The sequence below is a fragment of the Schistocerca cancellata genome, chromosome 12 (genome assembly GCF_023864275.1).
Source record: "Schistocerca cancellata isolate TAMUIC-IGC-003103 chromosome 12, iqSchCanc2.1, whole genome shotgun sequence".
Taxonomy (NCBI): domain Eukaryota; kingdom Metazoa; phylum Arthropoda; class Insecta; order Orthoptera; family Acrididae; genus Schistocerca; species Schistocerca cancellata.
Window position 1 is genome coordinate 79,720,663 of NC_064637.1, and position 26,053 is coordinate 79,746,715.

Genomic DNA, 26,053 nt, shown 5'->3' on the forward strand with positions numbered 1-26,053 from the left:
CAATATAGCAGGTCAGCAACTGGAAGCAGTTAATTCCATAAATTATCTGGGAGTAAGCATTAGGAGTGATCTAAAATGGAATGACCATATAAAATTAAGTATCGCTAAAGCAGATGCCAGGCAGAGATTCATTGGAAGAATCCTAAGGAAACGCAGTCCGAAAACAAAGGAAGTAGGTTACAGTACACTTGTTCGCCCCCTGATCACTGGTGTGGGATCCGTACCAGATAGGGTTGATGGAAGAGAGAGAGAAGATCCAATGAAGAGCAGCGCGCTTCGTTACAGGATGATTTATTAATCGCGAAAGCGTTAGGAGATGATAGATAAACTCCAGTGGAAGACTCTGCAAGAGAGACGCTCAGTAGCTCGGTACGGGCTTTTGTTGAAGTTTCGAGAACATACCTTCACCGAGGAATTAAGCAATATATTTCTCCCTCCTACGTATATCTCGCGAAGAGACCATGAGGATAAAATCAGAGAGATCAGAGTCCACACAGAGTCATACTGACAATCTTTATTTCCACAAACAATACGAGACTGGAAGATAAGGGAGAACCGATAGAGGTACTCAAGTACCCTCCGCCACACACCGTCAGGTGGCTTGCGGAGTATAGAGGTAGATGTAGATGTACATTTATTTTTCTGCATCGGTCTTACAGAGCATGTATATCCGGTGTGAGTTACGGAGACACAGAGTTATTTTTATCCGATTTCATTATTCAGAAAGTATGTGATAGGCCCCAGGTGCACGAAGTCCGAGGTCTTCTTTTCCGGTAGAAAGAGAGCCCCTTTTTTTACATGTGGTAGAGAGATGGGCCCAATAACTCTCATAGACGGTGCTAGGCCAGTTATTGTGGAACGTATGGCAAAAAAGCAAATCTTCTGTTCCCTTTCAGTATTTTCTCCTTCTTTGATCATGATGTTGCCTCTGCGTCTCCTCAGCTCATCCTTAAAAGGCCGCAGAAATGGAGAAACTAGAATCATGAAGTACATAAATCGTCTGAGAAGGCTGTCGATTTCCGTACAGTTAACAGCTGTTTGAGATCATTCAGAGTTGTGTTTATTATACAGCGGGTTTGGAGATTCCCGTTACAAACTTCTAGGATTTGTACAGGGGAGAGAGTATACAATATTTTGGATAGGATCGCATGTCTGTCACAGCAGTCTGAAAACGTGCACAGAATATGAAAGATGAGTAACAGCGAAACAGGGTACCACTTACTGAACGAAGTGTTTCTACTATCTTATAAGCAAAATACTCAATGACTGGGAGAAGTAAGAGAATACAGAGTGCGTACTGTCACACGCAAAGAGGGAATTCCTGGTCAGATGAAGTCGGATTGTATCAAATACAGGTCTTAACTGCGGGAATAAGGTAAGTTTCGAGTGCAGCACTCTATGGAAGTGACTGTAGAATTCTGGGAAAACCGGAAAACAAGGGAATAGAGGAGTTTGATATGTAGTGCCACAAAACGATAAGTTAAGGAATGAAGAGATTGTACGCATTATCTACAAAGAAAGGATCATGTGGAAAACACGGACAAGAAGAAGGGACAGGATGATAGGACACGTGTTAATAGAGAAAAACTTCCACGGAACTAGAGGGAGCTGTAGAGGGCAAAAACTTGAAAAGACGACGGCGGTAAAATAACAGATATTCGAACACAGACGGAGACGTACCATCAATCCTAGTGGAAGTTCTTCGTTCTTCCGTATCGGGAAGGCGACTGATGATACAAATAACGAAAAAAACCTACCTCATGACACCACGTTGAAGAGCATACACTCCTGATGTATACAACGATGAGAACTAGAACTATATATGTTCTACGATACATTGGTCAAGGAATGAATATAATCTTCTGGTCCATGATGGACCTCAAGATGGCATAAGTACTGCTCGTAAACTAGGAGCTTGTAATATATTTCTTTGATCATAAGGCTGTGGTGGTTCTTTCTTTTTTATTTACCATCAGTCCTTCCCGCGCCCCATTCTTGACTGGAAAATGAAATGGAGTAATGGCAGTAGTACACAAAATAAACCCCACCATGTTCCACAAGGTGGCTGGTAGTGTACAGACTTAGATGAAGTTGTAAACCCTCCTTCCAGCATGGGTCAAGGTTCCATTCTTGGATCAGAAGGTTTAAAATCCGTCAAGAATTTTCATTGGAGCAAAAACCCCACTGTAGGGTGAAAGTTTCAGCATAAAAGTGGTTCTCTTTTATATAAATTTTGAAGATAAGTGGTCTCGTAGGGGTCGCTTGAACTTCATCTTGCATGAGCTATGGTAAGGAGAACGTACTGGAATTTGCTTGATATCTTTTCTTGAGCCAGTCAGATTTTCTGGATGAAACTATTTGTTTTAGAAGAATCGGTGTACTTCAGTGATCAAGGACTTTAATTTCTCCATCTTTTCATATCTGGGTCCAATGGTAATTCTGTCAGTTGGAAGTTTCATCAATGACTTTGGTATCTGTTATAAGATATATATTGTCATGTCCATATTGGTTTTCACAAACAGCGTTAATTTCCACGTAAATGTAGGATCTGCGTATGTGACAAGAGATTATTAAGATGTCATCAAAACTTTGAACTTGTGAGTGGACGATGCTCGACAATATCTACATACAGATACGAGAAAACTTTTCGTATTTAATGGCCTCGTTTTACACCTAAAGAGTGAGATCGCGTCACGCAGTAAGGTTCAGAATAACCTCTTGTTATCAGGTAGTGCTAAATTACGTCAATCGTCAGTTTTTGGAGATTGCAGTTAATTATTTCGCAGAATGGTAATCTAAAAAAAATATCACGCATGTGATGGTAGTTCAGGGATTACCTACAGCTGTTGCCTAATTTTGATCTCAGGTAAACAGCCAAGAAGAATTGAAAAAACAAATCTCATTGCAGATTACGTTTCGAGTGCGATTTTGTAATCCCCACTTAAATCTGCAGGAGCAGATCTGACTTCTCGTGATTACAACAACGCTATCGATATGCGATGACGCACGTTCCAGCCTGTGTTACGGTATATATAGACACGTCCAGGAGAGCATCTTCACACTCCTCAACCCTGCAGACACAATGGCCATCCGAACTCTCATCGCTGCTACCGCCTTCTTGGCCGTCTTCCAGGGTGAGTCCGTCATAGCACACTAACAATTACTATTGTAACATAATGTCTGTGCTGAACACTCATTATCAGTTTAGGGGAACATCCAGTTATTCACTACACTGTATCGTATATCAGTTGACGATTATATTCCAGCCAGTGTGAATGTCGCATGTCTTAGGTAGGGGCAACTGTGATCTGGATGTGATATGTAAGAACCATCATCACAGACTGAATGAAAGCACCAAGCAGACCAGCTATCGCCGAGCACTGCCTCGAATGTATTGGGAGGAGACCAATACTGTGACCGAAACGCGAAGTTTTTGACACATCTTAGTTAAGGGGTCTATCAAAATAAAGATGTAGGAACCTAATAAACGGGGGCAGATGTTTCAATTTAGGTGGGGCTTGTGGGTGAGAAAACTTATTAAGGAGTCTGTGGCTATCTTATGCACCAGCCAGAAAAGCCTGAGAGAAGATTTTAGGGAATCACAGTGTGGAATACAAGAAGCAAAATGGCACAAATAGGTGTAGTGAGCGACGGGAGTCGAACTCGGATATAAATAGTGGTGTGACACAGTACTTCACAGTTCCTATCCCTTAGTCATAACTGAGAACTTCCAGAATTTTGTATGGAACCCGTTTGCAAGTATTACAATTATTGAACCCTGTCTGCCTCAAGCTCAATCTAATGGAATATTGGTTGGAAAGAAAAAAGTTTAAAAAAACGTGCTCAAATCTCTTGGACAGAGAAATGAAGACATAAAAGAATTTTAAGAAAATGTTTGGTTGGTGTACACGCCACAGCTGATCTCACAGTATTTGAGAACGACGATGGTTCGGTCATCAGGTTATAGTACGTTTAAATAGAATCAATAACTGGGATGTACTCTGGAAAGACAACAGTGTGTCAGCCACAGAAGGTAAACACTGAAAGATCAATATGTACCCATAATCTTGCTCCATTTAACTGGCACGAAGAATCACTCTCGCAGATATCAGAAGAGACCGGACATGCCACTCTGTATCTTTTCCCAGGCTCTAGCGCCGCAGCCGCCGTAGATATCCTGCCTCAGGCGTTCCTCAATGCAACGGCCCCCCGGCCCCTTCCAAAGCACAGCGTGTACTTCCACATCAGCAACGCCACCGCCGTCAAACAGCAGGTGCAGAGCGCCTTGCAGGCCTACCTCGCCGACATGGGCATGACCGTGGACATGATGGCCGCCAGGACGCTCAGGCAGCTGTACCAGCAGGAGAGCAACTACTTCAAGCACTTTGAGTACCTCGCACTGCACCCTGAGCAGCTGGTACCCACTTCGTACGACTCGGCACTGCCGTACCTGGGCGCCCTCTACCGTCGGATGGTCTCCCTTGTAAAGGATGGAGCTTCAGCCACCAGCAGAGCTACCCCACAGGTAAGCAGTAAAATGGTTAAGAACACATAAATTATAGTCTCCTACAAGTAGCCCTTTATCAGGAAACTCATTTAATGTTGGGTAGGCAGCTGGAGTTCACATCTACCTCTCACTGGGGTAGATCATCGACACATACTTTGGAAGGTACTCACAGAGGCCATATCTAACCAAATCTACCTGATTTTTACCCACTATCAAGACTCCTCTTCATTTTCCACCGTATTCTTTTCGGAAGTACAGCCAGGTGTTCATCCTCATATTGTATATTCACTGTCACCAGCTCCACCATCGAGTATCATCTTTACATGCAAACCAATCTGCTGCCTAACAGTCCCATACCTTAAGAGTACCACATAACCACTCATCTTACGTTTTTCAAATTTATCCTGTCTTTTCTCAAGTATGGTGTTTTAATGGAGTGAGGATCATTACTAGTGCTATCATCACGATCATCATCATCTTCATCTGCAATTCTATGAACAAGTGCTTTTTAAAGGAAACATATTCCAAAATTATCAACAGTTTCAGTAAATTAAAACTTGTAATTACAAACGTAACGCTTTTTTAATATCCTTGTTGCTGATGTCCACTTATCCTCGGGCTTGAGGGTTAAGTGAATGAAATGATAGTAAAAATTAAAAATTTGCAAAAGATTCCACAACATTACAGTTTATTCAGCTAATGTCTAGCATTATCAATGCAAACTGTGTGGGAAAGCCTATGTAATATTTTCACGAGACACTAGAAATCAATACATGTAAATATATTCTAGGCCACATTAATGATTATACCTAATGACTGTAGGTCTCTCGGAACCTGCATCAAGTGGAGTATTCCGAATGGAGCCCAGAGGACTCCTATGTCAAGCTGCCTGAGGTGGTTGGCAGTGGCCTTTCTGAGCTGCGTTCCTGGGTTGACAACTTGCTGGTTACTGGCCTGCCAGCCACCAACAGCCAAGTGGCGGCCATAATGAAAAAGACACGCGAAGAGGTGGGTAGTGCATCAGTTCACCATGTATCCTTCACAGTGAACCTAAAGCCTGTTATAGGAAGTACTGAAAGCATAACGATTATATATATAGTTGACGCAGGTCCACTTGTCCCCACCTGGTAGTAAGACTAGTGTGGTTATATACATTTATATCCAGGAGAGAGGGGCGGAGAGAGAGAGAGAGAGAGAGAGAGAGAGAGAGAGAGAGAGAGAGAGAGAGAGAACATATATGGACTAGACAGCACTCTAGTAACAACAGCATCGTTTTTCCAGCAACTCATCCCATACGTTGAGAGTGCCCAGTTCAATGCGAGAAGGGCCAGCAGCTGGTACGAGCATAATTTCCAGCAGTACTCCAGCCCAGAGGTCTACCAGGACTTTGTGGCTGCTCGGCAGGAACTGTGGGACCTCCAGCTGGTCGCTTAACCACCAACTCATGGAATCTCATAAAGTGTAAAACCTCAATAAACAATGTCATCTTATTAAGTAAATTTCGATATTTTTTATTGTTGAAGAAATGGCATTTTAGAAACTGTGAGCATTTTGTATACGGTGAGCATTTAAGTTAATAGTATTGTCAGAAAATGAAAGATTAGATGAAAATTATCATAGATGAATTTTTTTTTACCATGCCTTGAATTCCCTCATTCAACTTTAGGTTATCAGTGCTCCTCGAAATTAGCTGCTTACAATTCGTTTGCAGAATTTCGTCGTGGTCACACAGCCATTACTGACGGATTCTGTGAAGGTTCAAAATAATCACTGGTTGTTCTACAAGACAGCGACGGTAAGTATCACATCTTTTCTGTCATAGTCGGCATAAGTAGAACACGGATCCTGGTCACTGATACTAATGGTGACGTGGACGATGGTGACAAAAATGTCATTTCTGTCTTCAGTAATAGATGAGTTCAAAAAGTTAACAGCTAGGCAGGAGCCAGGTCCAGAATGTAGTGAGTCATCGTAACAACAAATAGGCCAGACCATCTCGACAATGGCATTATAGGAACTACGACTATGAAAGGTAGTAAATCAGTCAAGAAAGCTAGGAGAGTGTTTCTACTACATAGAGCAGATAAACAGTTATCAACATCTCACTTAGACAGTGAATCAGCATCACTTAGTTCCGGTAAGACTGATGTAGAGGAATTATGGCAAAGTTTATGCAGATTGTAAATCGTGGTCTGGTACGTTATGTGCCTACTAAGTGGATAAGGGATGGAAAAGACCCATTATTCTCCAATAACGAAACATTGAACATTCTGAGGAAGTAGAGGCTGTTGCACTCTCGATTCAAAAGGGAATGTATAAATAACGACAACAGAAGTTTAGTAGAGATCTGTGCGTCAAGTATACAACTTCCACCTTCACACTTCAGCATAAGATGGGGCAGAGACCCCTAGAAAATTCTGGTTGTATGTAAAATCGCTAAGCATATCCAAGGCTTCCATTCAGTCCCTTGTTGACCAGTCTGTTGTGGCAGTTGAAGAGAGCAAAACGACAGCTGAAGTTTTAAATTTCACGTTCAAGAAATCGTTTACCCAGTAGAATCGTACAAACATACAGTCATTTGATCATCGGACATGCTCCCGTATGGACGACAAAGTAATAAGCATATCTGGCGTAGAGAAACGACTGTAACTTTTGAAAGCAAATAAATTACCGGGTCCAGATGGAATCATAGTTCGATGTTACAAAGAGACACTGGATCCACACCTACCTCGCATTACCGTGAAACTCTCACCCAGCGCAAAAGTGAATGAGACTGGAAAAAAGCCCACATGAAGCGGCTATATAAGAAAGGTAAATAACGAATCCGCAAAATTAAAGGTCAATATCCCTAACGTTATTTGTTGCGGAATCCTTGAACATACGAGGCGCGTTTGAAAAGTCCGTGCAAAGTCCGAGAGATGGCACCACTGGCGCGTATCGGTGTCATGTTCAGTTAGTAGCATCTTTGGAAAGAACGCACACCAAGTTTCAGCCATATTGGTCTATGTGTTTGGCATTCGTGTAAATCAAAGAAATCGAGTGATTGTCGAAAAATGGACGAGAAATAATTTCGTGTGGTGATTAAACATTACTTTATGAAACGCAAAACACCTCAGCAGACGAAAGAGAAACTTGATAAACATTATGGTGACTCTGCACATTCGATTAGAACAGTTCCAAAGTGGTTTCAAAGGGATGCTGAACGTTATGGACGCCCCGTGGAGGTTGTTGTTGTTGTAGTTGTTGTGGTCTTCAGTCCTGAGACTGGTTTGATGCAGCTCTCCATGCTACCCCATCCTGTGCAAGTTTCTTCATCTCCCAGTACTTACTGCAACCCACATCCTTCTGAATCTGCTAAGTGTATTCATCTTTTGGTCTCCCTCTACGATTTTTACCCTACACGCTGCCCTCCAATGCTAAATTTGTGATCCCTTGATGCCTTAGAACATGTCCTACCAACTGGTGCCTTCTTTCGTCAAGTTGTGTCACAAACTCCTCTTCTCCCCAATTCTATTCAATACCTCTTCATTAGTTATGTGATCTACCCATCTAATCTTCAGCATTCTTCTGTAGCACCACATTTCGAAAGCTTCTATTCTCTTCCTGTCCAAACTATTTATCGTCCATGTTTCACTTCCATACATGGCTACACTCCACACAAATACTTTCAGAAACGACTTCCTGACACTTAAATCTATACTCGATGTTAACAAATTTCCCTTCTTCGGAAACGCTTTCCTTGCGATTGCCAGTCTACATTTTATATCTTCTCTACTTCGACCATCATCAGTTATTTTGCTCCCCAAATAGCAAAACTCCTTTACTACTTTAAGCGTCTCATTTCCTAATCTAATTCCCTCAGCATCACCCGACTTAAATTCGGCTACATTTCATTATCCTCGTTTTGCTTTTGTTGATGTTCATCTTATATCCTCTTTTCAAGACACTGTCCATTCCATTCAACTGCTCTTCCAAGTCCTTTGATGTCTCTGACAGAATTACAATGTAATCAGCGAACCTCAAAGTTTTTATTTTTTCTCCATGGATTTTAATACCTACTCTGAATTTTTCTTTTGTTTCCTTTACTGCTTGCTCAATATACAGATTGAATAACATTGGGGAGAGGCTACAACCCTGTCTCACTCCCTTCCCAACCACTGCTTCCCTTTCATGCCCCTCGACTCTTATAACTGCCATCTGGTTTCGGTACAAATTGTTTTCCAGTCAACATTGTCAAAAGCTTTCTCTAAGTCTACAAATGCTAGAAACATAGGTTTGCCTTTCCTTAATCTTTCTTCTAAGATAAGTCGTAGGGTCAGTATTGCCTCACGTGTTCCAATATTTCTACGGAATCCAAACTGATCTTCCCCGAGCTCGGCTTCTACCAGTTTTTCCATTCGTCTGTAAAGAATTCGCGTTAGTATTTTGCAGCTGTGACTTATTAAACTGATAGTTCGGTAATTTTCACATCTGTCAACACCTGCTTTCTTTGGCATTGGAATTATTAAATTATTCTTGAAGTCTGAGGGTACTTCGCCTGTCTCATACATCTGGCTCATCAGATGGTAGAGTTTTGTCAGGACTGGCTCTCCCAAGGCCGTCAGTAGTTCTAATGGAATGTTGTCTACTCCCGAGGATATGTTTCAGCTCAGGTCTTTCAGTGCTCTGTCAAACTCTTCACGCAGTATCGTATCTTCCATTTCATCTTCATCCTCTTCCATTTCCATAATATTGTCCTCAAGTACATCGCCCTTGTGTAGACCCTCTATATACTTCACCTTACTGCTTTCCCTTCTTTGCTTAGAACTGGGTTTCCATCTGAGCTCTTGATGTTCATACAAGTGGTTCTCTTATCTCCAAAGGTCTCTTTAATTTTCCTGTAGGCAGTATCTATCTTACCCCTAGTGAGATAAGCCTCTACATCCTTACATTTGTCCTCTAGCCATCCCCGCTTAGCCATTTTGCACTTCCTATCGATATCATTTTTGAGACGTTTGTATTCCTCTTTGCCTGCTTCAATTACTGCATTTTTATATTTTCTCCTTTCATCAATTAAATTCAATATTTCTTCTGTTACCCAAGGATTTCTACTAGCCCTTGTCTTTTTACCTACTTGATCTTCTGCTGCCTTCACTACTTCATCCTTCAGAGCTACCCATTCTTCTTCTACTGTATTTCTTTCCCCCATTCCTGTCAATTGTTCCCTTATGCTCTCACTGAGACTCTGTACAACCTCTGGTTTAGTCAGTTTATCCAGGTCGCATCTCCTTAAATTCCCACCTTTTTGCAGTTTCTTCAATTTTAATCTGCAGTTCATACCAATAGATTGTGGTCAGAATCCACATCTGCCCCTGGAAATGTCTTAGAATTTAAAACCTGGTTCCTAAATCTCTGTCTTACCATTATATAATCTATCTGATACCTTTTAGTATCTCCGGGATTCTTCCATGTATACAACCTTCTTTCATGGTTCTGGAACCAAGTGTTAGCTATGATTAAGTTATGCTCTGTGCAAAATTCTAAGAGACGGCTTCCTCTTTCATTTCTTACCCCCAATCTATATTCACCTACTATGTTTCCTTCTCTCCCTTTTCCTATACTCGAATTCCAGTCACCCATGACTATTAAATTTTCGTTTCCCTTTACTATCTGAATAATTTCTTTTATCTTATCATACATTTCATCAATTTTTCATCATCTGCAGAGCTAGTTGGCATATAAACTTGTACTACTGTAGTAGGCGTGGGCTTCGTGTCTATCTTGGCCACAATAATGTGTTCACTATGCTGTTTGTAGTAGCTTACCCGCACTCCTATTTTTTATTCATTATTAAACCTAATCCTGCATTACCCCTATTTGATTTTGTATTTATAACCCTGTATTCACCTGACCAAAGGTCTTGTTCCTCCTGCCACCGAACTTCACTAATTCTCACTATATCTAACTTTAACCTATCCATTTCCCTTTTTAAATTTTCTAACCTACCTGCCCGATTAAGGGATCTGACATTCCACGCTCCGATCCGTAGAACGCCAGTTTTCTTTCTCCTGATAACAACGTCCTCCTGAGTAGTCCCCGCCCGGAGATCCGAATGGGGGACTATTTCATCTCCGGAATATTTTACCCAAGAGGACGCCATCATCATTTAACCATACAGTAAAGCTGCATGCCCTCGGGAAAAATTACGGCTGTAGTTTCCCCTTGCTTTCAGCCGTTCGTAGTACCAGCACAGCAAGGCCGTTTTGGTTATTGTTACAAGGCCAGATCAGTCAATCATCCAGACTGTTGCCCCTGCAACAACTGAAAAGGCTGCTGCCCCTCTTCAGAAACCACACGTTTGTCTGGCCACTCAACAGATACCCTTCCGTTGTGGTTGCACCTACGGTACGGCCATCTGTATCGCTGAGGCACGCAAGCGTCCCCAGCAGCGGCAAGGTCCATGTTCATGGGGGGAGGCCCATGGATGTTACGACTCCAGAAATCATTGATAAAATCCATGATACGGTGATGGATGACACAAGAGTTAAGGTGCGTGAGATTACTAGTGCTGCGTGTATCTCGAACGAATGGGTACATAATATTTTGCATAAACAATTGGACATGAGAAAGCTACTCGCAAAATGGGTTCCGCGATTGCTCACGCTTGACCAAAAACGGATTCCTGTGAAGTGTTGCAAGGATGGTTTGCCGCTGTTCAGGAACAATCCGCAGGACTTTAAGCGTCGTTTCGTCACTGTGGATGAAACATATATACATTACTATACTCCTGAGACCAAACAACAAAATTAAACAATGGGTTACCAAGGGAGAATCTGCACCAAATATGGCGAAGACCATTCCTTCGACCGGAATGTTTATGGGGACTGTCTTTTGGGATTCGCAAGGGATAGTGCTCATCGAATATCTGGAAAAGGGTAAAACTACTACAAGTGCATATTATTCATCATCACTGGACCGTTTTTAAACCGAGCAGCAACAAAAATGTCGGCGATTGGACCGCAAAAAAGTCCTTTTCCATCACGACAATGCACCAGCACACACCTCAGCAGTTGTGGTCGCAAAATTAATGTAAATAGGATTCCAAATCGTTTCACATCCTCCCTATTCTCCAGACTTGGCTCCCTCGGAGTACTATTTGTTCCCCAATTTGAAGAAATGGCTGGCAGGACAAAGATTTTATTCACACGAGGAGGTGATTGCAGCAACTAATAGCTATTTCGCAGACTTGGACAATCCCTATTACTCCGAAGGGATCAACAAATTAGGATAGCGTTGGACGAAGTGTACAAGACTAAAAGGAGACATCGTCAAAAAAATTACAATGTTTTACCCCAAACATGTAAGTAGTTTTTATTTTTGCACGGACTTTTCAAACGCCCCTCGTATTTTCAGTTCGAATATAACAAAATTTCCTTAGACTTAAAAGATTATGTGCATGAATCAACATGGTTTTAGAAAGCATCGTTTGTGCGAAACTCAGCTTGCTCTTTTGTCACATAATATACTGAGAACAACGACTGAAGGGCAACAGGCAGATTCCACATTTCTAAGCAGAATTTAACATGGTGCCCGATTGCAGGGTGTTAACAAAGGTACGCTCTTATGGAATAAGATCACAGATATGTGAGCGGCTCGAAAACTTCTTAACTAACAGAACCCAGTACGTTGTCCTCGATGGCGAGTGTTCATCAAAGACCAGGATATCATTAGGAGTAGCGCAGGGAAGTGTGATAAGACCGCTGTTGTTCTCTACGTATATAAATGATTTGCCGGACAGGGTAGGCAATAGTCTGCGGTTGTCTTCTGATGATGCCGTTGTGTACGTTAAACTGTCGAAGTTCAGTAACTGTTGTTGTAGATTTTGATATTTGTTATTTTTGTTGCTAACAACGGCGCGAGTCGAAGTCTTCAAGGAATAGCGAGAACTAGCGAACAATTGTGGGTCGCGGTGTTTACGGTTGATTCACGTCAGTGGACGGGAACAGGTGACGTGCTTAGTGGTGGTACTGAAATTTAGAAAAATTGGGATCAGTAGGAGAACTCTGTTGATTTTTTTTTTTTTTGCAATGTTCAACGACTTGCCACTCTTCGACAAAAGCCGCGAACGGTGGACGGACGATGTTTTCTTATAATTGCCTATTTAATTCAGTACTTTGGTTCTGTGTTTCTTGAAACTGAAGATATCAAAATTTTTCAAAATTTGTTCGACATCTATGTTTATTATACGAAATAATATAATAAAGTAATTCGAATAATTTCAGAAAATGATTATTATGTGTGGTTTTAAGACTCTGGTTACACTGGTGTCAGCAAAAAAAACCATATAATCGAAAACCGGTTAATTGAGCGGTAACAGTCATCCCTACAACATCAGTAACCATGTAAATGAACGGACTTGTGATTCTCTGTGACAGGTACACTATGTGAGCAAAAGTACCTGGACATCTGGCTGAAAATGACTTAGAAGTTCGTCGCCCCCTACATCGGTAATGCTGGAATTCAATATGGGGTTGCCCCAGAGCCTTGATGACAGTTTCCACTCTTAACGCCATACGTCCAATCAGGTACTGGAAGATTTCTAGGGGAATGCCAGCCAATTCTTGACGGAGTGCTGCACTGAGGAGAGGTATCGATGTCGGTCGGTGAGGCATGGCATGAAGTCGGCGTTGCAAAACATCCCAAACATGTTCTATAGGAAACTTCCTGGCAGATTAAAACTGTGTGCCCGACCGAGACTCGAACTCGGGACCTTTGCCTTTCGCGGGCAAGTGCTCTACCAACTGAGCTACCGAAGCACGACTCACGCCCGGTCCTCACAGCCTTACTTCTGCCAGTACCTCGTCTCCTACCTTCCAAACTTTACAGAAGCTCTCCTGCGAACCTTGCAGAACTAGCACTCCTGAAAGATAGGATATAGCGGAGACATGGCTTAGCCACAGCCTGGGGGATGTTTCCAGAATGAGATTTTCACTCTGCAGCGGAGTGTGCGCTGATATGAAACTTCCTGGCAGATTAAAACTGTGTGCCCGACCGAGACTCGAACTCGGGACCTTTGCCTTTCGCGGGCAAGTGCTCTACCATCTGAGCTACCGAAGCACGACTCACGCCCGGTACTCACAGCTTTACCTCGTCTCCTACCTTCCAAACTTTACAGAAACTCTCCTGCGAACTTTGCAGAACTAGCACTCCTGAAAGAAAGGATATTGCGGAGACATGGCTTAGCCACAGCCTGAGGGATGTTTCCAGAATGAGATTTTCACTCTGCAGCGGAGTGTGCGCTGATATGAAACTTCCTGGCAGATTAAAACTGTGTGCCCGACCGAGACTCGAACTCGGGACCTTTGCCTTTCGCGGGCAAGTGCTCTACCATCTGAGCTACCGAAGCACGACTCACGCCCGGTACTCACAGCTTTACCTCGTCTCCTACCTTCCAAAATTTACAGAAACTCTCCTGCGAACTTTGCAGAACTAGCACTCCTGAAAGAAAGGATATTGCGGAGACATGGCTTAGCCACAGCCTGAGGGATGTTTCCAGAATGAGATTTTCACTCTGCAGCGGAGTGTGCGCTGATATGAAACTTCCTGGCAGATTAAAACTGTGTGCCCGACCGAGACTCGAACTCGGGACCTTTGCCTTTCGCGGGCAAGTGCTCTACCATCTGAGCTACCGAAGCACGACTCACGCCCGGTACTCACAGCTTTACCTCGTCTCCTACCTTCCAAACTTTACAGAAGCTCTCCTGCGAACTTTGCAGAACTAGTACTCCTGAAAGAAAGGATATTGCGGAGACATGGCTTAGCCACAGCCTGAGGGATGTTTCCAGAATGAGATTTTCACTCTGCAGCGGAGTGTGCGCTGATATGAAACTTCCTGGCAGATTAAAACTGTGTGCCCGACCGAGACTCGAACTCGGGACCTTTGCCTTTCGCGGGCAAGTGCTCTACCATCTGAGCTACCGAAGCACGACTCACGCCCGGTACTCACAGCTTTATCTCGTCTCCTACCTTCCAAAATTTACAGAAACTCTCCTGCGAACTTTGCAGAACTAGCACTCCTGAAAGAAAGGATATTGCGGAGACATGGCTTAGCCACAGCCTGAGGGATGTTTCTAGAATGAGATTTTCACTCTGCAGCGGAGTGTGCGCTGATATGAAACTTCCTGGCAGATTAAAACTGTGTGCCCGACCTAGACTCGAACTCGGGTCCTTTGCCTTTCGCGGGCAAGTGCTCTACCATCTGAGCTACCGAAGCACGACTCACGCCCGGTACTCACAGCTTTACCTCGTCTCCTACCTTCCAAAATTTACAGAAACTCTCCTGCGAACTTTGCAGAACTAGCACTCCTGAAAGAAAGGATATTGCGGAGACATGGCTTAGCCACAGCCTGAGGGATGTTTCCAGAATGAGATTTTCACTCTGCAGCGGACTGTGCGCTGATATGAAGTGCTTCGGTAGCACACATGGTAGAGCACTTTCCTGCGAAAGGCAAAGGTCCCGAGTTCGAGTCTCGGTTTGGCACACAGTTTTAATCTGCCAGGAAGTTTCATATCAGCGCACACTCCGCTGCAGAGTGAAAATCTCATTCTGGAAACGTCCCCCAGGCTGTGGCTAAGCCATGTCTCCGCAGTATCCTTCCTTTCAGGAGTGCCAGTTCTGCAAGGTTCGCAGAAGAGCTTCTGTAAAGTTTGGAAGGTAGGAGACGAGGTACTGGCAGAAGTAAGGCTGTGAGGACCGGGCGTGAGTCGTGCTTCGGTAGCTCAGTTGGTAGAGCACTTGCCCGCGAAAGGCAAAGGTCCCGAGTTCGAGTCTCGGTCGGGCACACAGTTTTAATCTGCCGGGAAGTTTCATATCAGCGCACACTCCGCTGCAGAGTGAAAATCTCATTCTGGAAACGTCCCCCAGGCTGTGGCTAAGCCATGTCTCCGCAGTATCCTTCCTTTCAGGAGTGCTAGTTCTGCAAGGTTCGCAGGAGAGCTTCTGTAAAGTTTGGAAGGTAGGGGACGAGGTACTGGCAGAAGTAAGGCTGTGAGGACCGGGCGTGAGTCGTGCTTCGGTAGCTCAGTTGGTAGAGCACTTGCCCGCGAAAGGCAAAGGTCCCGAGTTCGAGTCTCGGTCGGGCACACAGTTTTAATCTGCCAGGAAGTTTCATATCAGCGCACACTCCGCTGCAGAGTGAAAATCTCATTCTGGATGTTCTATAGGATTCAGTCCAGGACTTTGTGCAGGCCAGTTGTCGAGTAAGCACTCCGCCACAGGCCGAGCGTTATGAGCAGGTGCTCGATCGTGCTGAAAGGTGCAATCACCATCCTCGAATTGTTCTTCAAGAAGGTGCTTAAAACATGAATGTAGGCATGTGCTGTCATAGTGCCACGCAAAACAACAAGGAGTGCAAGACCCCTCCATGAAACATGACCACACTATAACACCACCGCCTCCGAATTTTGCTGTTGGCACTACACACGCTGGCAGATGACGTTCACCGGCCATTCACCGTACCACACCCGGCCATCGGATCGCCACATTGTGTACCGTGATTAGTCACTCCACACAACGTTTTTCCACTGTTCAATCGTGCAATGTTTACGCTCCTTACACCAAGCGACGCATTGTTTGGCATTTACCGGCCTGATGTGTGGCTTATGAGCAGCCACTCGAACATGAAACCCAAGTTTTCTCATCTCTCGCCTAACTTTCATCGTACGTGCAATGGATCCTGATGCAGTTTGGAATTCATGTGTGATGGACTGGATAGATGTCTGCCTATTAAACATTACCACCCTCTTCAACCTTCGGCGGTCTCTGTCACTCAATAGACGAGGTCGGCCTGTACGCTTTTGTGCTGTACGTGTCCCTTCACGTTTCCACATCACTATCACATCGGAAACAGTGGACGTAGGGATGTGTAGGAGTGTGGAAATCTCGCGTACAGATGTACGACACAAGTGACACCCAATCACCTGACCACGTTCGAAGTCCGTGAGTTCCGCGGAGCGTCCCATTCTGACATATCCAACGACTACTGAGGTCACTGATATGGAATACCTGGCAGAATGTGGCAGAAAAATGCAGCTAATATGAAAAACGTTTGTTTTTGGGAGTGTCCGAATACTTTTGATCACATAGTTTAGGAAAAACGGCCAGCAACTGCATTAGCGATATTCGCTTTTAGTGTAGTTACCAGGCCTCGCTGATATGGAATACCTGGCAGCATGTGACAGAAAAATGCAGCTAATATGAAAAACGTTTGTTTTTGGGAGTGTCCGGATACTTTTGATCACATAGTTTAGGAAAAACGGCCAGCAACTGCATTAGCGATATTCGCTTTTAGTGTAGTTACCAGGCCTCTAAGGGTGTATGTGGGGCATGAACAGCGTCATATATTGACTGATCACTGTGAAGAACATGGACATGGCAGGTAGTGTCGTGAGACAGCGTTATCAGAAACTGATGGGGTTCGAAAGCGGTCTCATAGTGAGACATTCAAACGAGACAGGGGCCAGATGCTTGACGGCATGGAATCACGAGGGCAGACACTATTGTGGTCATGGTTCGAGTGGTCCATGTCTGAACATCACAAGGGAGAAACCCTGTACCGTTCACTAAGCACATTGTAACTCTTCACAGCTACGTCTGTCATCTGAGATCACGTAATGCTCTGCCTGAAACTTTCTGTGTCATCCTGTGCCATTTGTCAGGGATTAGCAGAAGCCAGTCTAGGGACTTAGCTGGCCGGGTTGGCCGAGCGGTTATATGCGCTATAGGGTGGAACCGCGCGACCGCTACGGTCGCAGGTTCGAATCCTGCATGGATGTGTGTGATGTCCTTAGGTTAGTTAGGTTTATGTAGTTCTAAGTTCTAGGGGACTGATGAACTCAGAAGTTAAGTCCCATAGTGCTCAGAGCCGTTTGAACCATTTTGAATCATAGTGCTCAGAGCCATTAGAACCATCTGGGGACTCACTGTCCCCTGTGTAGGTTGCAGTTACCAATGCAACACAAACGGATGTGTTTGTATCAATGCCGTGTCCGTGAAGAATGGGTGCTAATGAAAGGTGTGGCATTGTCCTGAGCAACGAACAGTGCTTATGCACTACCCTAGATGACCATCATCTGCCTGTTTGGTGGCGACGTGGGAAGGACACATTCGTCCATTGTTCACTAGAGTCACAACAGTATTAGTTTGCTCCTGACGTCATGGTGTGGGGCAATATCGGATATTAATCTAGGTCACGGCTGGTAGTGACTGACGGGACTCTGACAGCATCCACGTCCTCAAGTGCCACCTCTGATGCGACGGTTTCATGGTACCATTTTTCAAGACGACGATGCTCGGCCACATAAGGCACGTGTCTCTGTTTTCTACCTCCGTGATGATGAGGTTTGCTGTGCCTAAGAAGATCTCCAGATAAGTCCCTGGTGGGGCATGTATGGGGTTCGGACACCAACTCAAACCCAGTGTCAGTATCCAGAATGCTATGGACCACTTACATCAGTTGGGGGCTAGCTCGCTACAGGACGGCTTTACGAGATCCTTAGCAACCGAAACAGGGCCTGGATCAAAGCCAAAGGGGACGCAGCCTGCCGCGCGGGATTAACCGAGCGGTTTAGGGCGCTGCAATCATGGACTGTGCGGCTAGTCCCGGTGGAGGTTCGAGTCCTCCCTCGGGCATGGGTGTGTGTGTGTTTGTCCTTAGGATAATTTAGGATAAGTAGTGTGTAAGCTTAGGGACTGATAACCTTAGCAGTTAAGTCCCATAAGATTTCACACACATTCCAACTTTTTTTTTGGACGCAGCCTCAAACTGAGAGGGGGGCTCATACGGCCAAGTTGTCTGTAAATGTGACTGGATATTGTAATCAATGGAATAACACAACATAGCCTTTCTATCCGTGAAGTTTCATTTCGTTTCTTCCTCCTCCTACCCCCTCCATCGCCCCCTCCTCGTTTGGCTGCTTTCTTTTCTTAGTCAGGCAGTATGGATATCAGTGGCGGGCATTTAAAATATTCTCCATTTCAGCAGCAGTCCAACTGATAGGTTACATAGCTGGTAACAGGTTTCCGCTCTCCATCGCTTCCATAGGCGATGCGGTCAGCTGCCTCTTCCATCTTACTTCGTCAAAGGGTGGCTACCAACCCGCGCTCTGGGCAAAACTCTTATCTCGACTCATAAGATTTGTCGACACTCGTATCTGAGTTGCCTGCAGCTGAGCAGACGACCGGCGTCTTCTCCACGTCGAACTTCTGATCTTCCGTTACGTTGTGCTCGGCCACTCAATTCTATTCCCCTGCCCCAGTCTTATGTTGTGTGTATGTTCAGTGTAACGCAGGGGCACACAGCTCTGCGTTTGTCGTACGTTAAATTTTTCACAGAAGCACTGAATGTTATGGAGCCCAGGTGAACGAAGGCCGAGGTCATCTTTCACGCTATCGAGGTGGTTTCTCATTTTCCTAAGTGGCCGAAATACGGACTCGATAACTTTCTTATACAGACCTCGGCGGATTCTTTCTGTTCCCTCTCAGTAATTTCTCCTTCGTTGATCCTAACGGTGCTTCAGTGTATCCTCAGCTCATTCTTCTTAAGCGGCCTCAGAAATGGAGAAATCAGAATCGTGAAAGGCATAAATCGTCTGAGAAGTCTGTCGGTTTCCATACAATTAGCAGTCGATGGAGAGAGTTGTGTATACAGAGAGACAATTAACTTCTCAGCGGTTTGCGTTATCAAGTTCAAACCGCACGGTTTGCCGCGGGGCATGATCGGAATTAGTATGCGTACGCGCACTCACCTTGTTATTGCGGCCACTTTCGTATGCACAGGTTCGTCAAGAAGCAAAATTGGCGCGTTTTCGGGACTGAGAATTGGCATTTCGCGATAGATAAGTCTCTTCAGCCTCAACCGGGGCACTGTGTTGTGTTCAGTGTCCAGTAACGGAATAATCGGTGCGATATTCCTTGATGGTACGTCAAGGTTTTGGAAAATGGTTTCATCTACATTATCCGAAGTTACCTGTATTTCGACGAGATGTGTTTCATGCAAGATGGAGGCCGACCCCCTCGAAGCAGGAGAGTGATGTCCTAGAGGAGCAATCTGGCTTTGGTGTACCCAGATCCACTGGCATCAGCCTCGATTGGCCACCATATTCTATGGACCTAAATATATGGGACTCATATTTGGGGGTTATATTTGACAAGGTGTACAGCAATAACCCCGAAACCATTTCTGAGCTGAAAACAACCATTCAGAAAGTCATCGATATCACCGATGTTCCGACATTTGAGCGGCTCATGTACAATTTCGCCATTCGTCTGCGCCACATCATCGTCAATGAGGGCAGGCATATCGAACATGTAATGATCTAAATCCGAATACCTGTTGTGACGTTTACATGTTGAACAAGGTGTGTGCACGCCGCAGTTCGTAACAAATTTACGTTTTTTTCATACAGTTCAGTAATTGTCACCCTGTATTGAGTGCTATAGAACGAAAAGATAAGGAATGAAGAGCTTCTCAGCACAATCTGCGAAAAAAGAAATATATGGAAAACACGTACAAAATGAACGGGTAGGATGATAGGACATGTGTTAAGACATCAGGGAATAACTTCCGTGGAACTAGACGGAGGTGCGGAGGATAAAAATTGTAGAGTAAGACGGAGATTGGAATACAACCAGCAAATAATACTCTGAGTTGAAGAGCCTGGCACAGGAGAGCAAATTGTGGCGCGACGCATCACACCAATAATGCTACATACATTTTCCTCAAGGATGTGAGGAGCAGCCATAGCAGCAGGAAGTTAAGAGGAAAAAGGAATCTGACCTCTCTTTGTTATGGCTGCCAAAACAATTAACATAGTAATGAATTTGTTGCTCCATTAATAGTGAAGCTCCATCTTGAAGTGATAAATTTTATCATGTTGCCATTTCTCGTAAGACATTCGTGAATGAAAATGAGAAAAGTAATCAGAATTTTTGATATCTGAATTTCAAAAAATCTGATTTTTACCCGTAATGCAAACTTTGGCGTCTATGAGGATCTGTTAGAAGTGGCTTCTAGTTCAGTTTCTCAACTGTGTAAACACCCAAGACTTAAGAACGCTCTCTTTTATTTAATGATTTGTCTTCTTGTGTTCCTAATGGTGTCGACATGCTTTGCCCTTTACTGAGTATCCGGTATTGTATTTTATCTAAATTGAACGATATCCCCTTTGTAGGAAATACGTTATTAATTTTCATGACAATGCCATTTTTAAGGGTTGATGTTTCTTTATTAACACGGTAAATCGTTCACAATATGTACCTACATGACTTAGCAGACGACGTCAGCATCTCCACGAGGCTGAAGGGCAGTAATGTTGTTATTTACAGAAAAGTAGCAACGCAAGAGAATTGTACGAGGGCAGTTCAATAAATAATGCAACACATTTTTTTTCTGAAACAGGGGTTGTTTTATTCAGCATTGAAATACACCAGGTTATTCCCCAATCTTTTAGCTACACAACACTATTTTTCAACGTAATCTCCATTCAATGCTACGGCCTTACGCCACCTTGAAATGAGGGCCTGTATGCCTGCACGGTACCATTCCACTGGTCGATGTCGGAGCCAACGTCGTACTGCATCAATAACTTCTTCATCATCCGCGTAGTGCCTCCCACGGATTGCTCCTTCATTGGGCCAAACATATGGAAATCCGACGGTGCGAGATCGGGGCTGTAGGGTGCATGAGGAAGAACAGTCCACTGAAGTTTTGTGAGCTCCTCTCGGGTGCGAAGACTTGTGTGAGGTCTTGCGTTGTCATGAAGAAGGAGAAGTTCGTTCAGATTTTTGTGCCTACGAACACGCTCAAGTCGTTTCTTCAATTTCTGAAGATTAGCACAATACACTTCAGAGTTGATCGTTTGACCATGGGGAAGGACATCGAACAGAAAAACCCCTTCAGCGTCCCAGAAGACTGTAACCGTGACTTTACCGGCTGAGGGTATGGCTTTAAACTTTTTCTTGGTAGGGGAGTGGGTGTGGCGCCACTCCATCGATTGCCGTTTTGTTTCAGATTCGAAGTGATGAACCCATGTTTCATCGCCTGTAACAATCTTTGACAAGAAATTGTCACCCTCAGCCACATGACGAGCAAGCAATTCCGCACAGATGGTTCTCCTTTGCTCTTTATGGTGTTCGTTTAGACAACGAGGGACCCAGCGGGAACAAACCTTTGAATATCCCAACTGGTGAACAATTGTGACAGCACTACCAACAGAGATGTCAAGTTGAGCACTGAGTTGTATGATGGTGATCCGTCGATCATCTCGAACGAGTGTGTTCGCACGCTCCGCCATTGCAGGAGTCACAGCTGTGCACGGCCGGCCCGCACGCGGGAGATCAGACAGTCTTGCTTGACCTTGCGGCGATGATGACACACGCTTTGCCCAACGACTCACCGTGCTTTTGTCCACTGCCAGATCACCGTAGACATTCTGCAAGCGCCTATGAATATCTGAGATGCCCTGGTTTTCCGCCAAAAGAAACTCGATCACTGCCCGTTGTTTGCAACGCACATCCGTTACAGACGCCATTTTAACAGCTCCGTACAGCGCTGCCACCTGTCGTAAGTCAATGAAACTATACGAGACGAAGCGGGAATGTTTGAAAATATTCCACAAGAAATTTCCGGTTTTTTCAACCAAAATTGGCCGAGAAAAAAAAATATGTTGCATTACTTATTGAACTGCCCTCGTAGCAAAATGCCTGAAGACCAATAGAGGATAGAGCTTCGGTGTCGGTGTTGGCAGTTAATGGCCGATTACTCTTTAAACAACGTTCACTGTGAAAGGAGGCTGGTGGGGCACACTTGTATGTGGCACCCGAATATGATAATAATATTCTACGTCTACGCCATACTCCACAAGCCATGTAGTGTTGTGTGGCGGAGGGTACTTTCGGTACCACTATCGGATCCCTCCAACCCTGTTCCACTCGCGAATAGTGCGTGGGAAGAATGATTGTCGGTAAGCCTCTATATTGGCTCTAATTTCTCGAATTTTCTCCTAGTGGTCAATATGCGAGATGTATCGGGGGGGTGGGGGGGGGGGGTGGAGGGGGCTCAAATGGCTCTGAGCACTATGGGACTTAACTTCTCAGGTCATCAGTCCCCTAGAACTTAGAACTACTTAAACCTAACTAACCTAAGGACATCACACACATCCATGCCGAAGCAGGATTCGAACCAGACTGTAGCGCCTATAACTGCTCGGCCACTCCGGCCGGCGGAGGGAGGGGGGGGGGGGTGGTAGCAATATGTTGTCCGACTCCTCCTGAAAAGTGCTGTCGCGAAATTTTGATAGTAAATCTCTCTGTGATGTACAACGCCTCTCTTGTAACGTCTGCCAGTGGAGTTTGTTTAGCATCTCCGTAACGCTCTCTCGCCAGCTAAACGATCCTGCGACGAAATGCGCCCCTCTTCGTTGGATCTTCTCTACCTCCTCTGTTAGTCCTACTTGACAGTGATCCCAGAGAGATGAACTATATTGAAGAATCGGGCGACCAAGAGCCTTATAAGCCATTTCTTTCATGGATGAGTTACATTTCCTTAAGATTCTTCATGTGAATCTGAGTCTGGCATCTGCTTTTCTCGCTATTTGTTTTATGTGGTCGTTCCACTTACGGTCGCTCTGGATACTTACGCCTAGATATGTTACAGCAGACGCTGTCTCCAGCTGTTTGTCATCAATAGTGTAGCTGTACTGTAGTGGATTTCTTTTCCTATGTTACTTATGTTCAGGATCAACTGCCAGAGCCATTCATCAATTCTCTGCAGGTCGTTCTGCAAATTATTGCCATCTTCTCGTGTTGCTACTTTGGTATAGACAACTGCATCATCTGCGAATAGCCTTAAAGAGCATCCGACGCTTTCTGCTAGATCATTTATATATATTCTATACAACAACTGTCCCATCACACTTCCCTGAGGTACTCCGGACATTATCTTTATTCTGTCGATTTAGTTCCGTTAAAAGCGACGTATTGAGTTGCATCTGCAAGAAAGTCTTGAACCCAACTGCAAGTCTGCTCCGATATTCCGTAAGCTCGTATTGTTTTCATCAAATGGCAGTGTGGGACGGTGTCAAATGCTTTACTGAAATCAAGGAACACGGCATCAACCTGAGCGCCTTTCTCCACTGCGCTGTGGATCTCATGGAGGAAAAGATCGAGCTGAGCTTCGCAGGGTCTATGCGGAATCCATGTTGATTTTTATAAAGGAGACGTTTATTTTACAATTCTTGAACATAAAACATGTTCCATAATTCTACAACAGATTGACGTCAAAGATATATGTCTATAATTGTGTCGATCTGTCTTACGGCCTTTCTGGAAACCGGGAATGACCTGCGCTTTTTTCCATCCATTAGGTACCTTTCGTTGCTCAAGCGATCTACGATAAATTATTGCTAGAAGAGGAGCAAGTTCTTTCGCATGATTTTATAGAATCTTAAACGTATCTCATCTGGTCCTGACTCTTTTTCCACTACTAAGCGATTGTAGCTGCTTTTCAATTCCGCGCCGATTATCTCAATATCTGTCATTTCAATGTTCGCACGACGATTCAAAGGAGGTACGTGCTACGATCTTTCGCGGTGAAACAACTTCGGAAGACCGAATTCAGTATTTCGGCCTTCTCACTGTTGTCTTTCGTTACGGTGCCGGTGTGGTCGCTGAGAGAAGGAATAGATGATTTTGACCCACTTACTGATTTTACAGCCGGCCGCTGTGACCGAGCGGTTCTAGGTGCTTCAGTCCGGAACCGCGCTGCTGCTATGGTCGCAGGTTCGAATCCTGCCTCGGGCATGGATGTGTGTGATGTCCTTAGGTTAGTTAGGTTTAAGTAGTTCCAAGTCTAGGGGACTGATGACCTCAGATGTTAAGTCCATAGTGCTTAGAGCCATTTGAACCATTTGAACTTATTTTACATACGACTAAAATCTCTTACTTTAAAAATAATTGAACGCTTCTCTCATTTCTCTCCTTACGCTCATTTTCGCTTCGCTCAGCGTTTTAGGTTTTTACTTGTCTTGAATCTGAGATGAAGTGCTCTTTGTTTACGTAGCGCTTTTCTGACACGGTTTTTAAACCATGGTGGATCTTTTCCATCCCTTAAAACCTTACTCGGAACATAGTTGTCTAGTGCATATTAAACGATACATTTGAATTTTTTTCCATTTGTTGTCCACACCTTGGTCCCCATCACCGAATAATTGATGCTGACTGCTGAGATATTCTGAAATTTGTATCCTGTCATCCTTGCTGCGCAAATATATCTTCCTACGTTTCTTAACATTCCTTGTAGGCTCCGTCGTCATAGATGCTGTCACAGCCTTATGATCACTGATGCCTTCCTCTCCGTTAACTGATTCGGTAAGTCGAGGTCTGTTTGTTGTCAGAGGGTCTAAGACGTTACGCTCACGATTTAGTTCTCTAACTATCTGCTCCAGGTAATTTTCGGACAAGACATCTAGGACATGCCACAGGAATCCCTGTCTCCGGCACCAGTTTTGATGGCATAACACTCCCAATCTATAACTGGCAAGTTGATGTCAACCCCTATTACAACGGCATATTAATATAGACTAAAACGAAACTGTTATGTTATAATCTTGGTATGTCTGTGATGGACTCTATAATGCGGATCGCTGACTGTGCACAACCGCATCTACATCTACATCTACAAGCCACCCAACCGTGTGTGGCGGAGGGCACTTTACGTGCCACTGTCATTATCTCCCTTTCCTGTTCCAGTCGCGTATGGTTCGCGGGAAGACGACTGTCTGAAAGCCTCCGTGCGCGCTCTAATCTCTCTAATTTTACATTCGTGATCTCATCGGGAGGTATAAGTAGGGGGAAGCAATATATTCGATACCTCATCCAGAAACGCACCCTCTCGAAACCTGGCGAGCAAGCTACACCGCGATGCAGAACGCCTCTCTTGCAGGGTCTGCCACTTGAGTTTGTTAAACATCTCCGTAACGCTATCACGGTTACCAAATAACCCTGTGACGAAACGCGCCGCTCTTCTTTGGATCTTCTCTATCTCCTCCGTCAACCCGATCTGGTACGGATCCCACACTGATGGGCAATACTCAAGTATAGGTCGAACGAGTGTTTTGTAAACCACCTCCTTTGTTGATGGACTACATTTTCTAAGGACTCTCCCAATGAATCTCAACCTGGTACCCGCCTTACCAACAATTAATTTTATATGATCATTCCACTTCAAATCGTTCCGCACGCATATTCCCAGATATTTTACAGAAGTAACTGCTACCAGTGTTTGTTCCGCTATCATATAATCATACAATAAAGGATCCTTCTTTCTATGTATTCGCAATACATTACATTTGTCTATGTTAAGGGTCAGTTGCCACTTCCTGCACCAAGTGCCTATCCGCTGCAGATCTTCCTGCATTTCGCTACAATTTTCTAATGCTGCAGCTTCTCTGTATACTACAGCATCATCCGCGAAAAGCCGCATGGAACTTCCGACACTATCTACTAGGTCA

General features: G+C 44.4%; 2 protein-coding genes across 2 annotated transcripts in view; one reads left to right on the top strand and one right to left on the bottom strand.

Annotated features, from left to right (window-relative positions):
• LOC126109473 (uncharacterized) overlaps window positions 1–26,053 on the bottom strand; it is a 341,108-nt gene that overhangs the window by 237,447 nt on the left and 77,608 nt on the right. The gene's annotated exons all lie outside the window — the stretch shown is intronic.
• LOC126109378 (uncharacterized) lies at window positions 3,065–6,084 on the top strand. The gene is made up of 4 exons (XM_049914399.1): window positions 3,065–3,134; window positions 4,149–4,525; window positions 5,330–5,515; window positions 5,789–6,084. Exons 1-4 carry the CDS (start codon window positions 3,083–3,085, stop codon window positions 5,939–5,941), a joined length of 768 nt encoding a protein of 255 aa, XP_049770356.1. The 5' UTR covers window positions 3,065–3,082; the 3' UTR covers window positions 5,942–6,084.